Genomic DNA, 22130 nt, shown 5'->3' on the forward strand with positions numbered 1-22130 from the left:
GGATATATATATGAAGTTGTTCTCAACCTCTGCTTTAGAGGCCAAAGTTGGTTGTGTAAACAATGTATTTTTTATTGGCATATCAATTAATATGTTTGTTTCATAAATAATTTACGATTTGTTATTAAATGCAATATTATCAAAACATTTTTTTAATTAGAATTGCTATACTTTTCAGATTCTGACAACTAAAAACGTATATTTGAAACAAGGTAAAAAAGTTGGTTTGAGTAGTTTAGAAAATGGTTTTAAATTTAGTTAATTATTTGAGGTTCAACTGAAGTTTTTTTTACATTCTTTCAAGCAACAACTCACAGTTTTTAATTAGGACAACACAAAATAATGTACTTCATCATCAGATAATATATTGGCTGGAGTTCAAATACCCAGATTATTCTGAAGAAATTAACTTTCATTGAGGCAACGTAAAAATATTTTGTGTGACCGATTTGTTTTAGTTGATCCAATGTTGTTGTTTTTCAGTGTACGACTCTGTCTTCATTGGCTGCAATTTAACTTGGTGTTTACATCAGAGTTACGACACATTTCATGAGAACACTACAGTTGCAGTTGTGTGAACCAAAAGTATGCTATCTATCTGATACAGTAAATGGAAAAGAGAGCTTTAACCGTTATGCTTCAAATAACTTTTCAATTGACTTCAGTTCGTCCTCCCTCTAACTCTTATCCCCCCTCTTCCTCTTGCTGCATCGATATCTCCATTGTTGTTTTAAAAAGTTCTTAGGTGTAGCCTTTTTCTAATGCTTGCATCATGATTGCTGAGTGAACAACAAAGCAGTTAAGTGTTTATCGTCCGTTTGCACGTGTATTTGGAAAATTGTTCGTGTGTAGCATTTTAATGGCAGTGTTTTAAAAATCGCAAACGAGTGAATCTGTCCGGTTTTTGTGTCTAACTGAGATAACTGTGTGCAGTTTTTTGCAAAAACTGCCAAGTTGACTTGTAGAATTGGGTGCAGAGCTGAAAATGTGTTTAGAGTTTTGGAGACTTGAGCTAAGGTTTTGTTCTTGGAGTGTGAGATTAAACAATTGTGCTTTATGTCTCATTTTAGTGTGATAGCAACTGAAAAAAAAACTTTATGTAGTTTTGGGTGCAGTGTTCATTTTGCAAGATATATGAGGTCATTTGCACTTTGAGTATATGATTTTGTTTTGAGAAAATAAGCCCCTTTGTCAAAAAACGTGTTAGCAATTGAAAAAAAACAACAACAATATTGTAATATTATTGCTTTCAGCTAACCTAATACAGTTATGTGTTTATGTTAACATAATACATTTAATTAAAGTCAACGTTTCAGTTTCAGTGTGTTATGGTATAGTGTGTCAGCATTTAAAACAATGTACTGTATGTAACCCTCTTAAAATCTCTCTCTCTCTCTCTCTCTCTCTCTCTATAGGCCTATATATATATATATATATATATATATATATATATATATATATATATATATATATATATATATATATATATATATATATATATATATATATATATATATGTATTGTGGTTGCTACTGATTGGAAGTATTATTATTAATAATCGTATTATAAATTGTATCATAATTAACGAAGCAGTATTATTAGTATTAGCGTTCACTTACCTATTCAAATGTTGTCGCAAATGTTTAAGCCATTTGTTAACTCTTATTTTCGTATAACTAATGTGTGTTTTTTGCTTTATTTAACATTGTAGCTACGTTATTATTGGTTCTTTTTATCTGCTATGTCACTTTTGCTGTAGGCTAACGCTGTACATTTCCCGGCTACGGGTGGGAATGGAGCGGGGCTTCGTTAAATGTGTATGTTTCTGTGCCGACGTGTTTTCAGCAAGGAAACTCCTTTTATTTATTAAGACTCTAAAGTGTGTGTGTGTGTGTGTGTGTGTGTGTGTGTGTGTGTGTGTGTGTGTGTGTGTGTGTGTGTGTGTGTGTGTGTGTGTGTGTGTGTGTGTGTGTGTGTGTGATGGCCGCTTACGTGCCGTACGCCTTTAAATGGCGCTTGCTGAGGGCGGACCCGAGTGGCGCGTGGTGCACGTCTGTGTGCGTGCGTGCGCCTCTCGCCTGCAGCCGCTGGCATCCGCACCGAGCTAACAGCGGCTTTTGTGCGGATGATGCACCGTGGTAGACGCACCTGAGAGGAAGGATAGATCAGCCCCGTTCGGCCTGTTGCCCCCACCCCACCCCGCCGCTGCGCACTGGCACGAATACGACTGCTTTGGAACGGATCTTGGATTTTAAAAATTGCGGCTCCGTGGAGTTTAGAGCTGGATTTTACAATTGGATACTATTGGCGATGTTTGTAACTAAGGTCAGTAGCGTCGTGTTTTCCTCCAACCTGTTCATGTTGAAGTAGAGAACTGTGTGAGATCAGTGTAGTGAAACAGGAGCAGGTGCAAGAGGAAATGTAAGGCTGCAGGAGAGGCTGGAGCTCCACTCCTGGCACACAGGTATCGAGGAACTTGCCACTTTTCCAGGACTTTTCCAGCTTGTGCGCACCGGAACCGTGAATATGTGGAGATGGAGGCGCGCTGAGTCTCCTTGAAGGAACAGCGGCGTGTGTGGATTAAAAATGGGAATTTCTGCGCTGTTGGCCTGTGAATTCCCCCCGCAGAGTAGATGTAGCGTGACAGGCGGGTATAGAATTACACACGACCTCTCCGATCGCCAGAGGCGATGTCTATATGAAAAATTAATTTTATTTTAATTTGTCATGTTGAAAAACGTGGACAGAGCGTTTAAACCGCGCGTGTGTGTCAAATTGGAAGAGTAGTGGCCCTAAAAAAAAGGCTCTAAACCACTATCCAAACAGATTTCCTTCACCTGGTTTTTAGAACGATGAATAATAGATCACGCACGCCAGGTGTCCGGTGTCCGCGCATTGTTCTCTGCAGCTTCATGTTAAAATGTGAAACTAATGCAGGCGGCGCATCCCTCTGCAAACCAGCCACCGCTGTTAATAAACTCTTTAAATATGGATGCATATTGTGATGTAATTGGAGAAGTAGTATGACATGCAGTCAATTAAATGACCTTATGTGTTAACGGAGGTGGACAATCAGCAGGCTGCACAAGTTCCCTCCATGAAATAACCATCCCCTTCCAACATGTTTGCACAGAACCTTTTTACCGGATTGATTAATCCGGTAAAAACGGATGGCACGTTTATTTTTCAATTTCCGATATGTCATTATAAAGGTTTTAATCAAATCAACAAATACCGTTTATATGTTCACGTCAATAAGCTTAATATACGTTGGTGTGCGATTGTGGAGAGGAAATCACATTTTAGTGAAAATTATTCTGATGTTTTTTATGACTTCGGTTCCCTGGTGGAGCAAATGGCGTCCGCAGGGAGGACTGAGATGTGACGGCTCTGAAAAAAAGCTGCCTTTCTCCTGCTGCATGAAGAGAGGGAAAATCTCCTTTGAATTTATTTTTTTCCCCCGAAAAGCCAGAGTTTAGGCCTGTTTGTAGATCAGGTTCAAATCCATCTACAGTCAAGTATTTTCATTTAAATGAGCACTGCCTTCCTTGTTTGTCATTTACATTGCGACGAATACAGAATGTATAATTCTTAAGGTTTGGCCATTTTTTTATTGTAGGAAAATGTGAGGCCTTTTGCAGTACGTCATGTCAATCCACTCTGATCAGCAGTAGCCTATGTGTCGGGCCTTCATCGCTTCATGCAGCGTTTACTGTAATATGTTACACTGTCACACATGATCAGCAGCTCCAGTTTACTGATGTGCGAGACTAAATTCGTCGGAATTCACAAAAACAAGATGATGATAATTATGTGTTATGTGTTATTCATCGATCCAGCCCAGATTTCGATGTTTCGGATTTAAAGAGTTAATAGGATTAGATGATTCTTGTACATTTATGCAGGGCCAATTCCTAATCAGGGTTTTTCCAAAACGAGCTTCATTATGGGCGTGACCCGCCCAGAGAATGCGTCGGTTTCTCCTGCACAGGGCCCAAAGGTGCTCCATCACCTGCTCCTTCACTGTTCAAAACATACATTCACATAATCAAATAACGAAAAGTATTTCATCTCACATGTTTCGATTATTTCAAATAATTTGAAAGTGTATTTCCCCATCTTTTGAACGAACAGCTTTTTGCGCATTGCTCACACTTGAAACTAACCAGACTCGATTGAAAATTATTTAATTGGGTGATCACAGTTGACAAAATATTAACCTATGATTATTGTCATTCTATAGTGAATGCACCATACTTATCGTGTTCATCTATGAAAGACATTCCGTGTACGTGGCACTCGCGTATCTTCCGCAAAACATTCTTCCCCGTCCTCGGTTTAATTTCCTTCTTCTAGTTGTCTTTCCTCTCTATGTTAATGCTGGGGGTGTAGGGGTAGATGGAGGCTGTTTGGGGTAATTTGGCTGTCCTCTTTTTTTTGTTCTGGTTGGCAGCCGATTAAGTGCGCTGACAAATCAGGCGCAAAAAGCCAAGGGCTCTCAAGGTAACAGTAATCCCTCTGGGCGGGGAGAGGCAGATATTACGGAGGATTTTAGAAATGCTCCTTTTTCTATAATGTGCTCGTTTGTCTACGTTCAGACGGTGTGTCCTCCCTCACGCCTTTTTCGCTATTTATTTTGTATTCAGGTTCAATAGTGTGTGACATTGCTCGTTGACATTGGTAATTTATATTATCCACCTGCCCCGCATCGAGAAAGGTGCTGTGCCATCTCCGTGGACACCCTTTTCAATCAGGTGTTCAAATATAAACAATATGTAATTATGTCAGCTGTGTCGGGCCTTAACATGCAGAGGCATCATTTCCTTTACCGTTTCATTTCTTCGAATGTATCAGTAGTGAAAATAAACTGTGAATAAAATAATCTAAAAACTGTGAATAAAATAATCTAAATAAATTGTGATTAAAATAATGTAAAATAAACTGTGAATAACATAATCTAAAATAAACTGTGAACAAAATAATCTAAAATAAACTGTGAATAAAACAATCTAAAAAAAGCTGTGAATAAAATAATCTGAAATAAACTGTGTGTAAACAACTAATTAGTCATAAATGGGAAAATTGTCGCAATGAGAAAGGGAGTGCGATTTTATATAAACTGTTGGTGAGGAGACAAAGGTATTTGTGTGTGTGTGTGTGTGTGTGTGTGTGTGTGTGTGTGTGTGTGTGTGTGTGTGTGTGTGTGTGTGTGTGTGTGTGTGTGTGTGTGTGTGTGTTTAAAGCAGAGTTTTTTTATTCGTGCTTTGGTAGTTAATATGCATGTGTAATATGTTGCGGTTCTATTATTTTATGATGTGTATACTGTGAGTGTGTGTCTAGCACTGGGAGGTGTGTGTGTGTGGACGTTAGTGTGTTACGCTGGTTTGCAAAGTGCAGGCTTGCTTGTGTGTGCTTGTTTGTGAGGCGGTGCTGGTGCTCTAACTGGTGATGTAATGCTGTGAAGGGTGCTGCAGCAGAACCAGAGCCCAGAGAAGGCGTGTCCTGCAGAGCTGAAAACACCGTACACACACACACACACACACACACACACACACACACACACACACACACACACACACACACACACACACTCCTATGCACATCCCTCACTTTTATTTTTACAATTTTGTGTCTTTTAATTGTATAATTAATTGTATATGTCCTTTGAAAACATGCTCTACACAGGACATATTGGAAAATAGAAGCATAATAAGTAAATGTAGCAATAATCATAATGCCTACGAATATTGACCCTATTATGAGTTAATAGATTTTTATATTTTTAATTGATGTATCAGTCTTTGTATTACTGTCCTTATGATGATCAATGTCATCTTATCGTTACATTTGGTGCTAAGGGGTTGCTAAACTGTTTTTGCCTAACCACATGGTAAAATAATAGTTATTTAAGGGTTGAAGGATGTGATAAAAAATGCCATTTCACACTTACATCTTAGATATTTTTCCATATTGCATTCCTGTCCGTATCTTTATCCATAGGCCATATCTCCATAAGGTTATTATAAATTATAAATTATATTCAGTCTTTTGATGGGAAACCAAACAACATCACACCACAGGCTGGGCATGATGGAACATCCCTGGTGCTGTCAGATGAAACAAGGCAAGCAGGGGGCTGGCAGCCTGAGAGGGTGGGGAGGTGTGTCTCTGACTGGTGTGTGTTTGCAACGTGATGAAGAGGGAAGAGGAAGAATGGCGCTGGGGTGTTTCATGCAATGCATGAGTGGGAGTGGATGAGGTGGAACATCACTCTTTCTGTCTCTCTCTCTGCTGTCTCTCCCCCTCCCTCCACTTCGATGTAGCACAACCTGCTCCAATGTTTTTGGAGTGTACCACTGCAGCAACCGAAGAAAATGGCCCCTCTGAATGTTTTGGGAGATGTAAATGCAGCAACACTGTCCCGCTTATTTCCAGGGCCTCACACTGAGCCATACAATCAGGAGAAATGCAGCCTCTCCTCAGATATCATCTGCAGGCTGGGAAGACATTTTGTCACTGCGTCTGGACAGCTTCACTGCACGTGTGTGTATGTGTTCTGTGTGATGAGTGTGATCAGGGCACCTGCTGTAAAATGACTTGTAAGTGGCATCCATTTAAACTCAAAGGGCCTACTGGTGGGCTGCTTTATTTGCATTTACACACACATCTCTGTCCCAATGCGTGTGTTGTTAATAGGATCCAGAGTGCTGCTGCCTTTTGTCAGTGTGTGTGTGTGGACTCGTCCCTGTGGGGTTGGTCAAAGGAGCCTTTCACACCGAACAATGATCCATGCCGTTTAACCTTTTCACCCCCGATGCTCCCAACAAAAGACACACACACACGCACACGCACACACACACACACACACACACACACACACACACACACACACACACACACACACACACACACACACACACACACACACACACACACACACACACACACACACACACACACACACACACACACACACACACACACACACACACACACACACACAAACACACACAAACACACACTCTGTGAATGATGACACAAGTCTTCATTTGTACACATGATGCAGTATTTATACTCTCTAGTAATTGAAGAGTAGGATTCATATCTAATGAGCTGGCACAGATGGGCAGATGATGCTGATGTTATTAATAAGTCAAAGCAAAGGGACTTTTGTTAAAAAATGGATTTGCTTGCTGGGAAAGAATATCAAAACGTTTTTTTTTGTAACTGTCAACATACCGTTAAACATCACAGTTCAGATTTATCTGTAATCTGTCTGGGCTGATGTGAGTTGAAAGGCTTCTATTGTTTTCCACTGAAGCTGCAAAAAGCAGATATATCAGGCCATTTTCTGCTACTCTGGCCTTAAAATGATAAGACCTGCCTGATTAATGGTAAGAATTTAACAAATTAGATTAGTTAAATTATATATATATATATATATATATATATATATATATGGTTCAGCATGATGCAGTCTTGTGGTTTTCAGGGATGCAGAGTGTGACTGAATAAAGGCTGTCCCAAACAGCTGCACAGCCATATCACTTTTTTTTTTTTCTGGTTATTCACTTAATGTCGGCATTGCTATAGGGAAATATCCAAAAACCTATCAAAATGGAATCAAATTGAATTATTAACTTTTAAACACAATTGCATTTCTGCCAGCAATATTTGTTTTTGTGATTGGTAGCAGCAGTGTTGTTATTTGCTCTTGTTTTGTTTTTATGTTCTTTGTGTGACACATGGTCCATTTTGTGTCACCTACAAAGAATATAAACAATATCACATAATCTGAAACAATATTTCAATATGGAGATACCAATACCAGGCCTAATGTATTTAATTTGACCCCTTGTGGATGCACCTTTAGCAGCTCTGAGGACAGTCCTGCTAGAGATCATTCTCTGGCTTCCTGCTTTCACTTTTTTTGAATGTGTTGTTGTTGGATATAGTCGGACAAAACAGATGATTGGTAATTTCATTTCTTCTACATCATCATTTATTAACAAGTGTGTTTCCTGACAAACAACAAAAAAAGACCCAAGGAAGCATATAATCTTTTAAGCAATATGTTGGAGGTTTGTTATTTGTCCAGCTTTTTTGCATTATATATTAAATCTATTAGCATCAGGCTTATATTAGAGGCAGACCTCGTGAATTGCGTAAAGACATTTCTGTCACATGGTTCATACCGTACTTCCAGTTATAAGGGATGTCACGATAGCAGTAAAACGTTTACATTCCAAAGACTACATCACTGAAATGCATTGCCACATTGTAAAACTGTTATTTTGGAAAATCTATTCTCCTATTTTGGGTTGATTTGTAATGCAAACAGTTGTTGCCAAAGCTGGAATGGCAACTTTTCCTCTTGCAGAGGCTTTCAGCTGAAGGGTTGTACACATGCATCTGGATTTGTTGAACAGCCAAGGGTAGGGTTGTAAGGTTTTGACTCCCACCTTTTAAACAATAGTTTTGGTCGTGTGTGTCAAAGTAACTGAGCGTTGAACAGGGCAGGTCAGTGAAATATCTGTGGATGATGCTAAGAGTCTGTCCGAAATAAAGTCTGTAGATGAAAATACCACTTTTTCAGTACGTACAATCTTGAAATGGTTTACACAAATATTACAATATTGTCCAAAAAGGCCAGTGTACTATGTGAAAATAAGAGTAACCTGTAATGCGAGAGAATCTGCATGAATTGCAAAGGAGGGTTTGTGGTAGTTGTGAGAACTGAGTTTAGAACACCAACTGCATCTCCACAGTTAGGTCGAAAATAAGTATTTTATACTGTAATGGAATCTAAATAAATGAAAGTAAATATATTTACAAGTCTTATCTGTCTTTTTAGGAAAGATGGATAATCTGTATGCCATTTAACGGTGGAACTGCATGTTGAAAGCTCATGAGATCTGTTGACCGTTTGTGTGATTGCATGTTTGTTCCTCTGTTTCTCTCAGAATTGATCATGATTCAGCAGAAATCTGTTTCTCTAGGCTGGCCATCAGATAAAGTGTCCCTGGCCGACTGATAGACATGCACTACCATGAGAATAATAAAGCTCATTTACTCAGCAGATGACCGATAACTCCAAAGAACCTTTGTTGAGGAGGAACATTCAGCAATATCACAGAGCACTGTAGTAAGGGTTGGTGCCAACAGAACATGTTCGCTGTAACTCTCTAAGACTGTAAGGTCAGTTTGTGTTACAAACAGCCATGTTTCCTCATTAAAAATAATATTTTGTCGAATATGAGTATTGAGCCCTCCATTAGAGCTGTCAGCACCTGATGTACAGGCTGATTCCAGCATGACCCATGTTCTTGAGTGGTTAGTCCCATGAATACTTTATGAAAAGATACCAATTTTATTATTGCCAATGTTTTCCCGAAAAAGGGATTTAGAAATGTCACGTCTAATAAATTCCTCTAAATGTTAAATAAACAATTTAATATTAATTAAAAAATTCCTTGTTTCAAATAGTAAAACAAAACTATTTGATATTGTAAATATAAGATGCATGGTTTTGAAATGACACAGCTATTACAATGGACATACTATAAGAAATAAGTTATAATTTGACATGGGCAATCTTCTCCAAACAAGTAATATAAAAAACATGGTCAAATATATATTAATGATATAAATAAAAGTAAAAGTTCTGTAGGAAAATCTTCTTCTGTTAAAGTATCATATACACAATGTAAGAATATTAATAAATTAGCTTCAAGGTTTAACCTACATTTTGCTGTGCTAGGTTCAACCCCTTTTTACAGAAGCATGTATTTTGGTCTCATGTTTTCTGGTCATTGTAAGTAATTCAACTGCTGGATCGTTCAATCTACATGATATCATAATTTATTTGATGAGCATATTTACTTAAGTAAAATACCTGTACTTGTACCTATACCATGTATTGCATTGTAGCTGCTTGTTCTTCTCTCAGAGCACATAACTGTATAGTGGTGTTATTATGAGATGCGAAACAACCTAGGGTGTGTGTTCTGGTGTTAGTGCTGTAAGAGGCAATGCTGAAGGACCTGTTGTAACCATCTGCCTCTCTCTCTCTGACAGTGATGGAACCAGAAGAGGACAGTTGATCCCACCAGACAACATGAAGGAGGAACTTCCACATGGCCTGTTATCCCAAAAAGTCCTTTCCATCAAACCTTGCACCATGACTTTTAATAACATCTGTCCTAAAGCATAAACAACTATTATTAATCCTAAAAGCATCGACTCTAAGGAGAACAACAACCATTCCTCCATATGACCACTGCCTTGCAACTACTCAACAATTTACTGATGTGAACCTAAGACTGTTAACCACAACGACTGTTCTCCTGCTACTGCCCTTCCCCCTTTTAAAACATATTTTTGTAAGAAATATTTATTAGAATATATATCTGCACATATTGTGAATGAATCTGTGGAACCGTCTGAAGATTTCAATCTGACTGCACCCCCTTCAGACTCTTCTTGGATAATACTTTCTCTGCAGCTATGGGTCTTGTAGGGTTTTCTATCCGGCTGCAGGTGTTTCTCAGCACATGTCTGGGACTGGAATTTTTAGGCACACCAGGTCAGTGGGCACGCTACCTCCGCTGGGATGCCAGCACCCGTGGTGACCTCAGCTTCCAGTTTAAGACGGAGGCTTCGGAGGCGCTGCTGCTGTACTTTGATGATGGAGGCTACTGTGACTATTTGCAGCTGTCGGTGGTGGAGGGCAGACTGCAGCTGGGATTCAGCATCGACTGTGCCGAGACGACAGTGGTCTCTGAAAGACGGGTGGACGACGGCAGCTGGCACTTCGCCTCTCTGAGCAGGTATAACCTGCGCACAGTGCTGGTACTGGATGGCCAGGCCAAAGCAGATGAGGTGCGGCCTCAGCGAATGTTCATGAAGATAGTCAGTGATCTATTCCTGGGTGGAGTGCCTCAGGATATCCGCAACGGTGCGCTCACACTGCCTATGGTGCGAAACATGCAGCCCTTCAGGGGCACAATAACAGACCTCAAATATGGCATCTCACAGCCCCTGTTCCTGGGAAGCCTTAAGGTGCCCCTGGAGTCCGAGGGGTGGTGCACGGTTAACCCGTGTGAGAATGGCGGTACATGCTCAGTGGTGGATGGAGAGCCCGTATGTGACTGCTCCAAAACCGAATACAGGGGCCGCTTCTGCAATGAAGGTAACTCCCGCCATTAAAGTCTGACCCAGCTCTCTTTCCCCCTACAGGACTCCAACTGTGAACACACTCATTACTCTAACCTTGAATTTAGCCTCGTTTCTTTTTGTTTTCCAATTCCATTTTATATCTGTTGCAAATTTCTGCTAAGGGCCTAATGCCAAAATTGCCTTCCTGTTCCTGGGGGCTTGATTTGAGAAGCTGAACAAATTAGAGATGTGACCAATGATGGGAGTGTTCGCTCACATTTGGAGAGCTGCACAAGTCAAGTTTGGAAAAAAACACATTTAATTGTTGTTATTGTTGTTATTGTTGTTGTTGTGGTTGTTGTTGTTGTTGTTATTCATCTGATTTCAACGTCCACTGTCAATCACTTTGTCACGTTAGCCTACAGGAATGTTAAAGGCAAACATCATTCACATCATCACCTCTCAGTGTTTCCACGTTACTCTACCCTTTATCTTTCTAACCATCGTCTCTGATATTACCCCGGGTATCATCTGAGGCATGGCCTGTGGGCCTGATTGGCTCTCACAATGATTAGTATTATCCTGAAGTGTGTGTGTGTGTGTGTGTGTGTGTGTGTGTGTGTGTGTGTGTGTGTGTGTGTGTGTGTGTGTGTGTGTGTGTGTGTGTGTGTGTGTGTGTGTGTGTGTGTGTGTGTGTGTGTGTGTGTGTGTGTGCGAGTCTGAGGGACTGAGCTGTAAGAAAGCTTATCTAAGCACAGTTTGCCAGTGAAGCACAGGTTAATAGCATGGGTCCTGCAGGCAGTGATAAGGACGCCTACAGAGAGAATGGGGCCTCCTGAGCCCCTTTCTTCACCAAATCACAAGATGGCAGGTGTTTTGTATCGCATCCTTTTGTGCGGAGAATTTTGCCGGAGCAGTGTTTCAATCGCTCTACAGCCGGCTTTAGTGAGACCAAAATTGATTTTGATTAAAAGAAATCCTTTTACTCATTTCTCCCCGCCTTCCTCTCTGCAGGCCAAATGAAATGCGCTTTCACTTGCTTTAATAATAATAATAATAATAATAATAATAATAATAATAATAATAATAATAATAATAATCGTAATAATAATAATAATAATGATGATGATGATAATAATAATAATAATAATCGTAATAATAATAATGATGATGATAATAATAATAATAATAATAATAATAATAATAATAATAATAATAATAATAATAATAATAATAATCATAATAGTAATAATAGTAATAATGATGATGATGATAATAATAATCATACTAGTAATAATAGTAATAATGATGATAATAATAATAATCATAATAGTAATAATAGTAGTAATAATAATAATAATAGTAATAATAGTAATAATGATGATGATAATAATAATAATCATAATAGTAATAATAGTAATAATAATAATAATAATAATAATAATAATAGTAATAATAGTAATAATGATGATGATGATGATGATGATGATGATGATGATGATGATAATAATAATAATAATAATAATAATAATAATAATAATAATAATAATAATAATAATAATAATAATAATAATAATAATAATAATAATAATAAGGTGGTAAGTTGGTAAGTGGTGAACATGCAGTCAGCACATGGACAGGGTGCAGGAATCCATCGGTTCTTTATCTGTGCGTTAAAAAAGCTGTTATCTTCTTCATTATTCACAATCAATACACATTCTTCAGCCTTTCCAAACCAGCAGCTGAAGAGTAGACAATTACCTCACTCCTTATGAGATAATCAATACAATTTAGATGAGAGAGTCGTTTTTTCCATTTAATTCATTCAGATCAGAGGTGATTTGTTTAAATATATATGTTTAGCTATTTATTCCCAGCATCTTTGACTTTCAAGCTTTGACTCTCTTTTTTTACCCTGGCACAAATATGGAATTTACATCTCATTTGGACCAATGCCAAGTCCCCAGCACGCAGACAAAAGGCCAGGGACTCTGTATTTTTTTAATCTATCAGTGCCTGTGTTTGAATTAAAGGGAAGGCTTTGGGTGAAGGGATTTGCTTTTTCCTTTATGTAGTGGTGGCAAATGCTTTGCTTTTTTTTTTTCTCAGGCGATGGCCCTGGTGGCATTTCACTGACAAGGTGGGCTCCACTGGTCAACATATTTGTGATTGACTACAACTTCAGTACACTCTTTTTGAATTTCTCTGCGTTCTTTTGTCAGACATCTTTGGCTTATCCCTCCAGGGTCTCAGCAGTGTGAGTTCTCCTGGTGTTCTACAGAACCGGCTAGGAAGGGGATGTAGTAGGAACATTCTCCTTCTTATCCGGAGAGCTTCTGGAAATACTGATACTTCCTGTAATACAACACTGCCAGCTAGTAAAAATAGGAAAATATCACGAGCTCATGACATTAGAGCCACAAATAGAATAATTCTTCACTAACCCCACCTTTCTACTTCTATCACTGCCAGCCAGATCTGCCAGAACTACACTTTTCACACTGCTGTGACACGGGAAGTCCTGAAGTCTGAAAGGAGGATAGCATACACCCCACAATAACAAAGTGCAGGACAGAACTGGTGACATACTAATGGTTAAGCCAATAGACTTAAATCATGTAAAGGATCGCTCTTGAGAAAGGCAATGAGGGGCAATTTTTTCCACAAATGTTTACCTGAGGATGAAAGGTCATTGAGTGTCCGAAAAAGCAAAGTGAAAATTCATTCTTTGGTGTAAAGGAAAGTTCAGGGGGATACTAACTATGTATTAAAGCAATGGGGACCCTGGGAATCCCCCAATAATCTATATCAGACATCCAATATCTATATGTTAGCGGAGCTGGTAAGCACTACTAATACTTGTGTCTCAATCAAGGACCCAAAATCATTATTCATCATCCTCACAGGACCACCAATATCCCGAGCAGAATGTCCCCAGCTAATATTTCGACAGAATACCATAATACAAACACTTTAAATTAAATATGTTTCCTGCACCAGATCTATCCTACATGTGACTTCCTCTTCCTCTCAAAGTTCTCTACCTAAAACTCACACACACACCTCCCTCCTCGGCACTGTGATGCAGGCGTGTTGGTGACCCTTGATAGGCTGCCTCTCCCAACCTTGATTTAGGTTGGGATGTGTTCTCAGAGTTGATTAACGCCAGGCTCTCCTCGCTCGCCTGTCTGCCTCCTGCTAGGCACTGATAGGTGAGTGGAAGCCTGGAACTCCAGCAGCCCTGAGATCTGCTTTGCTGATTGTTAAGGGATAAATAATGTGCTTAATGATGTTGGCTGACACTGATGGGTGGATTGCTTTCATTTTGAACCCTTGCTCTACCTTTTTTTTAACAAGGAGAGAATACATCATGGCTGAAAACAAAACCTGAACCTGATAGAATGTGAGATACTGTACCTCAAAGTAAAACATAGAATTACCTTCATAGCACATCTGTATCAGTCTACCACAACTCTTTTTATCACTTCATTCACAAATCAATTCACCTCTTAACAAACTTCCAGCAGATGCTTCAAATGAAATGCTAACACAAAGAGGAAAAATCAGGCTAAGTTCAGTCCGCATCGGGCCCTGTCTGAACAAAAAACAGGGCCGTCTCAGGCATTGGAATGGAGGGTATTGATGCAAATAGTTTAAGGACAATGCAACATAATCAAGCAATCCACTGCATCAGCAAATCAGATGAATGCCAGTGCAGGTTACATTCTTTATAATGTTAACGGCATTTGGCCCGGTTCACCTTGCTTGATCCATCCTCCAGGACTTTCTGATTCCATAACAACCTGTCACTATTTACTCGTTGCCCCTGGCCATACAATGTCTTTATTCATGTGGCCACTAGAGTGCTTTGTCACTTAACAATAACAACTTCACTTTTTTTATTATGGTGGACCGATATGTTGGACTAAAAGTAAAAATAAATAAAGACTGCAAGTACTGCAGTCAGCCTACCACTATAGGTCAACAGGAAAATGATGGCAGTTCTCCGAGCTCAGGTCGGAAAGAAGAGCAGGAAACATGAGAGGCTCAGGAAGAGCCTGTACCCAAACACAGACTCTCTGGATCTGTAGCCCCCTGTCTATCAAGTGTCAATGCTGTGCCCAGTCGACAGTCCAGTCCCATGCCGGTGACCCTTCAGAGCAGATGGCTCCAGTAGCCCCCCCGGAGCTCCCTTATGTTCATATATGAAACATGGCTGCTGGGGGGAGCGGGCAGTGGGGAGATTATAGTTGTTACAATGTTGATGATGAGAACAGTTATAATGAAGCCCTCAGCCCCGTATGGACTCAAGCTTTCCTCCTGTGGGGATTGTGTGTGCACACGCACCTTCCATTTGCTGATTTACCTTTCATTGTCAACGACGTGCAGGAAACCTTCAGCTCAGCCAGCATGGAGGAAAGAGAGCATATTTAGAAATGGTTCATTAATCACTGCACTCCCACTCATCTAACACATGATGAATCATCCCTTTCAGTAATCCATGTTGAGCTGTAATCCCTCGCTATCCTCTGCCACCTTTTGGCTATTGAATTAAAAGAGAGTCGCTCTCACCTAGATTATGTGTCCAACGATGAATATACCGTTTTGAAAATGCAGGTGAGTCAACCGAAAGAATGTTGGTGGAGGATTGAGTTTGATTAGAACATTATTAAATATGTATATATTTGCAAGTTTCTATCCCTCTCTCCCTTTCCTTACACACACACACACACACACACACACACACACACACACACACACACACACACACACACACACACACACACACACACACACACACACACACACACCTAAGATTCCTCTTTAAATACACTAAAAGTCCAGTGTATTGGATCTATGGGGAGATATAAACTGAAATTAAATTGAGTTTTCATATCAGCTGCCCTCAAAAATGTATCCCCACCGAAACATGCCCCTGCAGAATGTGTTCCTGACATTTGAACACAGAGCAACATGTCTGACCTGGAGCCTACTGGACTTTATATTAACTGTAACCACCATATGTAGCATGAGCTCAATTATATAATAAGCAATCTTTTTTTTTTTTTTTATCTACCTTTTAATTATCCAATAATCCCAACATGTAATTATTACATAACTATGTGTAATGTTTAATTTACATTTTTTGTTTAATTTTGTGCTGTTATATTATCATACTGATTGATATCTATCCTCTCTATGTTGTATTAAAAAAACGACATTACTGACCTAAGATCAATATAAGTCAGTCCTTGACTTAAAATAAGGTAGTGGAAATAGATCAGAATGATGCCATCCTTTAAATGTGTCCTGCAGGCGATAGAGTGACCAGCAGGCACACTGGCAGATGGGTCGGCCCTCTCAGGCCCTCTCAGGCCCCCCCAACCCCCGGCAGTGTGGTGGGGAATTGACCTGTCAGCACGGCCCACTTGATGTTGTGTGACTGACCGTGTTACCCCCCCCGCCCCCCAGTCGCTGCTTCAAGAGGACCTGCTCAAGTGATGTCAGAGATCAAAGTTGAAATATTTCGATAGACCCAATGTAATCAGGACAAGAAAAGCAAAAAGGTGGTACACCCAAGGTCAGAGAGAGAAGATGCTGGGGCTAGCGCTGTAAAATGTTTCAAGGTCACAAATTCAGTCATTGGAGCCAGCCTCTCCATGATCTGGAGTTTTCTGCAGCACCGTTCAGGCGGGGATATTTCTTTGTTTATCCGACCCTTAATCAAAATATCCACTTTGTTCTGAAAAAAAAAAAAAAAGTTTTGCTGTTATTCGTTGTTTCCAGGCGGATCCAGGACCTAGTGTCAGGGGCCCCACGGCTGTAACAAACTCTGCAATGATTCTAAGAATAGCCAAATGATCAGTATAGTGTTTGGTCTCTCCATCACTTTGGACATCCTTTCAGCCACTATGGACAGGAATTCAGACGCTTTAATCTCTTCAGTCACTTACACAGCGTTTTGTTGTGTTAATACATGGATACAAGTCTTTCTGAATGTCACCCTATGGAACTGAGTGACGGTTCCAGGCTGCTGATACTTTAACCCTGCTGCATTGTGAATAACATACAGATGTCTGTGCCCCCTGCCAGCCCTCTGTATGGACTATTACGTGTATTTTATTTTGCATGATAATCAACATGCAAGTAATAAGAGTGATTCTAATGCTGGCTTTGTTTGCTTCTTTTCTCTATCTCCCTGTATTCCAGAGGTCAACAACAATATGCCAGGTGAGTTTACATGAAAGAAAATGTAAACAGACGACACCACATGATTTCATACATGCAATATAAACCCATTATTAGCTTGGTGATTCTGCCCTTTGAAGCAACTTCCAACCTTACCAGCTTTAAAGAATCCCTTTTTGCACCATAGTCTAACCAGGTGACCATGCTTTTATATCATATTGAAAATCTGTCAAAAAGTAAAAGAAATAACTCAGTTCATAAGATGCAAACGCTGAGACTTAGTTATTAACACTTTGTTTTCTAAAATGAGAAATTGCATGTGACCAGCTGTTGCCTGCATAGAAGGGGCAATTAACTAACTCACAAATTATACTGCAATTATTTGCCATTATCTTGCAATTTTACTAACTTCCAATTCAAATAATTCCATAGTCAACATGTACCTTCAATTCCAGAAGATTGCCAAAAGAAAATGTTTCCGTCTATTTGCTTTATGAGAACAACACGTTTTTTATCCAGTTCCAAATGCTGGCGCTTATCTCCAGTCAGTGCCCTTAAACTATTGGCTGGTTTATCACTCTGCAAAGATCTGATGTTTTTCCTGTGCAGTTCCTCCTTTCTTCATGGGAAACTTGAGAGAATGTTTAATATATACACACACATATATATATATATATATATATATATATATATATATATATATATATATATATATATATATATATATATATATATACAGCTCCGGAAAAAATGAATAGACCACTCCAAATGTCTCTTAAATCTTTATCTCTACATGTATGGCAGCCATTCCAGTGTATGTTGAATTCCAACACAGAGAAATGTTGTCAGTAGTTTATAGAATACAATAAAAAATAAATAAAAATGGAAAACACTGTTACTGCTACCATTTAGGATAAAAAAGGTGCTTTTGTTTACTTTTTTCTGGCAATCTGGATTGAACATTAGAACATTTAAAATCTCTATCACTTTATAGCAAGTCAACGGTAGTCACGATATACATGATATATACAGTATGTATGATACTTTACAGGGGCTACACCAGTTAATAATAATAATAACAATAATAATAATAATGGTTCAAATGAAAAAGGTGAAAACAATGTGACAGCATGTAAATCTTTCTTTTAAGATGATAGGAAAGAGTGTCAGGGTTTGGGGAAACAAGACCCAAGTGCAGTAAAATGAATGGGGGGCAGGTATGGGTCCAAACAAAAGGCGAGCTTTATTTAAATTAAAGCTGTACGTTCAACCAAAAAATAACCACACCAACACTAACCAGGGGATACAGGGACACTGGGAACAGGAGCAGACAGACAGACGGGCAGGAACAGGCAGGTAACATGTACAGGATCAGGGAAGAAATGACGACGACCGAACAAGAGACAAAAAGGGAACCAAGACTAAATACACATGGGTAATCACCAAACAACACACAGCTGGAGAGGGGAGGAGAAACCCAGGGGCAACAGGTGAACACAATGACACAATCAGGGGCAGGAGGGAAACTCAAGACAGGGAGTGAAACTTAACCTGACACAAGAGGGCAAAACATTTCAAAATAAAACACACAACACAAAGACATGACAGACACGAAACCAGGATCGTGACAAAGAGTAAGGATCAAAAGCTGAGGAGGACAGAAACACACACTGGATGATAATTTTGCTCCGTTACTACTTGATGAGCAAATACGCTGCTGCTTGAATGTTCTTTTTTCAATGTATTTATTTTCCCTCCCCATTAGTGGTCAGACAAATCCGTAATTGCAGAGTTAAATCCCTGCAGCAGGTCATAAGATGTGAGCTCGGTTACTGAACTCCAATATCACATGCACTACTGATGAAAGCTCTGTGTGACCTGTTCTGATGCCATGCTTGCTTCCTGGTGAAACATGTATCATCACAATACCCCTGAGTATTGAAACTTAGTGTGATCGTTCTCAAGTGTTCTCTGTGTTTTCCCCCTTCCCTCCTTTTACCCCTCTTTCCACTTATCAAGGCCTTGCACATATGATGGCAGAACAAGGTATGCCTCTCCTTCCATCTTCTATGGTTTTTGCAGATTGAAGTGTGGGTGTGGATTGTGAAAATGCATGGGTTACATACATTAGAATTTTAATATGAACTTGACTGCCTTAAAAAGCTGTGACTATATTATCCTCCTGCAAAGAAGGTGGAGGAAAAAGATCTACAATCCATATCTAAATATGGTAAACACTTTCCACAAACAAGAAACATTTCTTTTGTATACTAATCATCTTTCTGCAAATATAAAACGGATCTTACCCCGCCACAGAAGGAATCATCAGTTAAACTTCTGCCGTTTTTCCAACACAGTTTAGATTTAATTTGTTCTTCCTCTGGCAGTGTTGGAGAGTATCAACGTACATTTACTCAAATACTGAACTCATGTAGACAACAAAAACGAAACGAAAAAGCTAGGTATTGGTTTCTAGTTTATTATTTTTAAATCCATGCTGAATTAATATTAAAAAATAATAATTAACATTTACTCAACTATGCGTTGTGATCTTCTTTCATATTAAAAAAACGCTATTAAGCACGACTGTAGCTTCAGATTCCGTTTTTTACCAAGCTAGAGAAGACGTGATATTACGTAGCGCTGTTAAGGTGGTTCCTTTTATACGTCTGTGACGCAGAGCTACGTTAATGCGGAAGTGGCCGTGGTTAAATCTCGACTGGGTTGGAGAAACGGTAGACTCGACAGGGCTGATAGTCCTCACTGTGAAGAAGCTCGGGGCCTTCGTAGGGCAGCCTTGTTTTTCATTCAAACATTCTGTAATGCCTGATGCAGATGTTTAAGGTGTTTGGTGATGTACCGTTGCATTACAGTTGTTCATGCATTTACCTCCATGACATGTAATCATACATTGAAGCGTTTGGTGTATTTAGACTTACATCTCCTCTTCTTCTTCTCTGCCTGGCCTCTCTCGCTGTGGATCCTCTGTTCCCTCCTGCCCCTGCTCCTCCTCTAGCTAAAAGCAAAGGTACAGCTTTTTCGAAATCTTTCCTTTTCTACCTATATGAAAAGCGACGCTTGCTCTGTGAGTTATTGAGAGCAGTGCTGTGTGATGTGTTTATTTGCTGTGTTCAGTGTCTCCTCTGTAATGGTTTCTCACTGAAGGTCCTTGGATTAAGCAAGTAATTAAGCCGACATCAATTGAAGGAGATGGAACAAAAAGTGTGTTGCTATTGCTATGCTAACTGTGCCTGTGTGTTTGTCAGGACGCCGTGCAGTGTGTGCAAGACCAAGCTCTCTTACCGTTTCCTCGGTAAACGAGGGTTTGTAGTCACTGATGACATTTAAACAACACAAATTATTCATTGTTTCTACTGACTGGCTAAAGCAGGGACAGGACAGGGTTTCTTTTGCAAAAATAACTGACAAGTTCCGTTTTGAACTCTAAACTGAAGTGCACACCTAACTTGTTTGTTGTGGACTGCATTTAGTTTGGTCATTTTATCTAACTCTGAAACCTCCTGAGACTGCAGTATGGGAAGCTCTCAATGATAAGATTACCTGCAATTTGATTTGAAACAAATGACAATTTATATTCTGGGTGTCTTTGCATATCTTAGAATCTTAGAAAGGTCACTTGGTGAAAATGTCTGTCAAAAATAAACTCTGATGAGAACTTCCAACTCCACTTGGACTTGAAATTTGACCTACTTAAAAGCTGACTGCCTTAACTAACTTAACTTAAATATCGAAGGCAAAACCCTGAGAAAGCTTGACTTAGCAACTTAGCAATGTTTAAAGTGTCTCTGATGGGCAAAGCCCTACCAAACTGTCATGAATATTTGATGTTGTAACAAGGATGCAAATGCTACTGTTGCCATGACTGGCGGACAGTTGCTGTCCACAGAATAAAGTTGAGATTATTCGCTCAAATCTAAACTTCAAACGTACTTTTTGCAAGCTAAATTAAGTTTCAACTAGCCAACTACCTCCAGCACATGCCCACATACATGGATATGGAAATGTGTGCCTTAACAACGTGTGGCTGGCTGCGGCCTGCTGTGTACACCTGTAATGGATTCCCCCTCCTCAGAACAAAGCTGCTGTAAGCTCCTGGAGATTCCTCTGCCCTCACCACCTGCCTCTCTGCTTGCTGCTGTGTCTAATCCCTGAGCGACATGGTAGACATTATTAGGCATCAGGCTCCCTGTCGCCTTCTGTTAGGCAGACGAGGATCCATTTTGGCTCTATTTGCATGGCGGCTGGCTGTCAGGAGGCAGGGAGGCAGAGGGATAGAAATGGGAGAATAGGAGGCTGATTTTTCTTTATAGAACCCTCAGACCCATGTTGATGATATCAAATACCTTTTTATCACATACATATTTGTCATTTGTCTCGGAGTTTCACAGTGTGTAAAGCAAATGACACCCTCTGTCCTTAGACCCCCGGAAAACTCCCAAAGAAACCCCATGGTTAACGGGGAAACAATTTTTGAAAAGTTCACAGAGCAACAGAGGACGATCCCTCTCTCAGGACGGAAGGACGTGCAATAGGTATCGGGTGTGTAGATTACATGGATAATACTTTTACAACACAGACAGTCAACAACATCAACAGTCAACAACATCAACAGTCCAACAGCATGGCTTTTGTACACGTGTTGGGAAGCTTCCGTGGCAGATACTAGAGCCCAGGTTTTTAGTTCTTTAGGGAGTGAAAGGTTTATAAACAGCATGTTATCATACAGACTCACACACATTGCGACACCTTGGATTTACTTATAT

At 39.6% G+C, this 22130-nt stretch overlaps 1 protein-coding gene across 5 annotated transcripts in view; it reads left to right on the top strand.

Moving 5' to 3' along the window:
• The first annotated feature begins 2130 nt into the window (after positions 1-2130).
• The window catches only part of nrxn3a (neurexin 3a), a 205770-nt gene continuing 185770 nt past the window's right edge, over positions 2131-22130 (top strand). For all 5 annotated transcript variants that reach the window (XR_010168054.1, XR_010168055.1, XM_063908905.1 and 2 more), the window contains exons 1-5: positions 2131-2325; positions 10078-11191; positions 17368-17388; positions 19366-19392; positions 20363-20431. Coding sequence is in view for 3 of the 5 variants with exons in the window: in XM_063908905.1 (XP_063764975.1) it covers positions 10507-11191; positions 17368-17388; positions 19366-19392; positions 20363-20431 (802 nt within the window). In the remaining 2 variants the exon portion in view is untranslated. The remainder of the gene's footprint in view (positions 2326-10077; positions 11192-17367; positions 17389-19365; positions 19393-20362; positions 20432-22130) is intronic.

This window comes from Eleginops maclovinus, chromosome 19, assembly GCF_036324505.1.
Source record: "Eleginops maclovinus isolate JMC-PN-2008 ecotype Puerto Natales chromosome 19, JC_Emac_rtc_rv5, whole genome shotgun sequence".
Taxonomy (NCBI): Eukaryota; Metazoa; Chordata; class Actinopteri; order Perciformes; family Eleginopidae; genus Eleginops; species Eleginops maclovinus.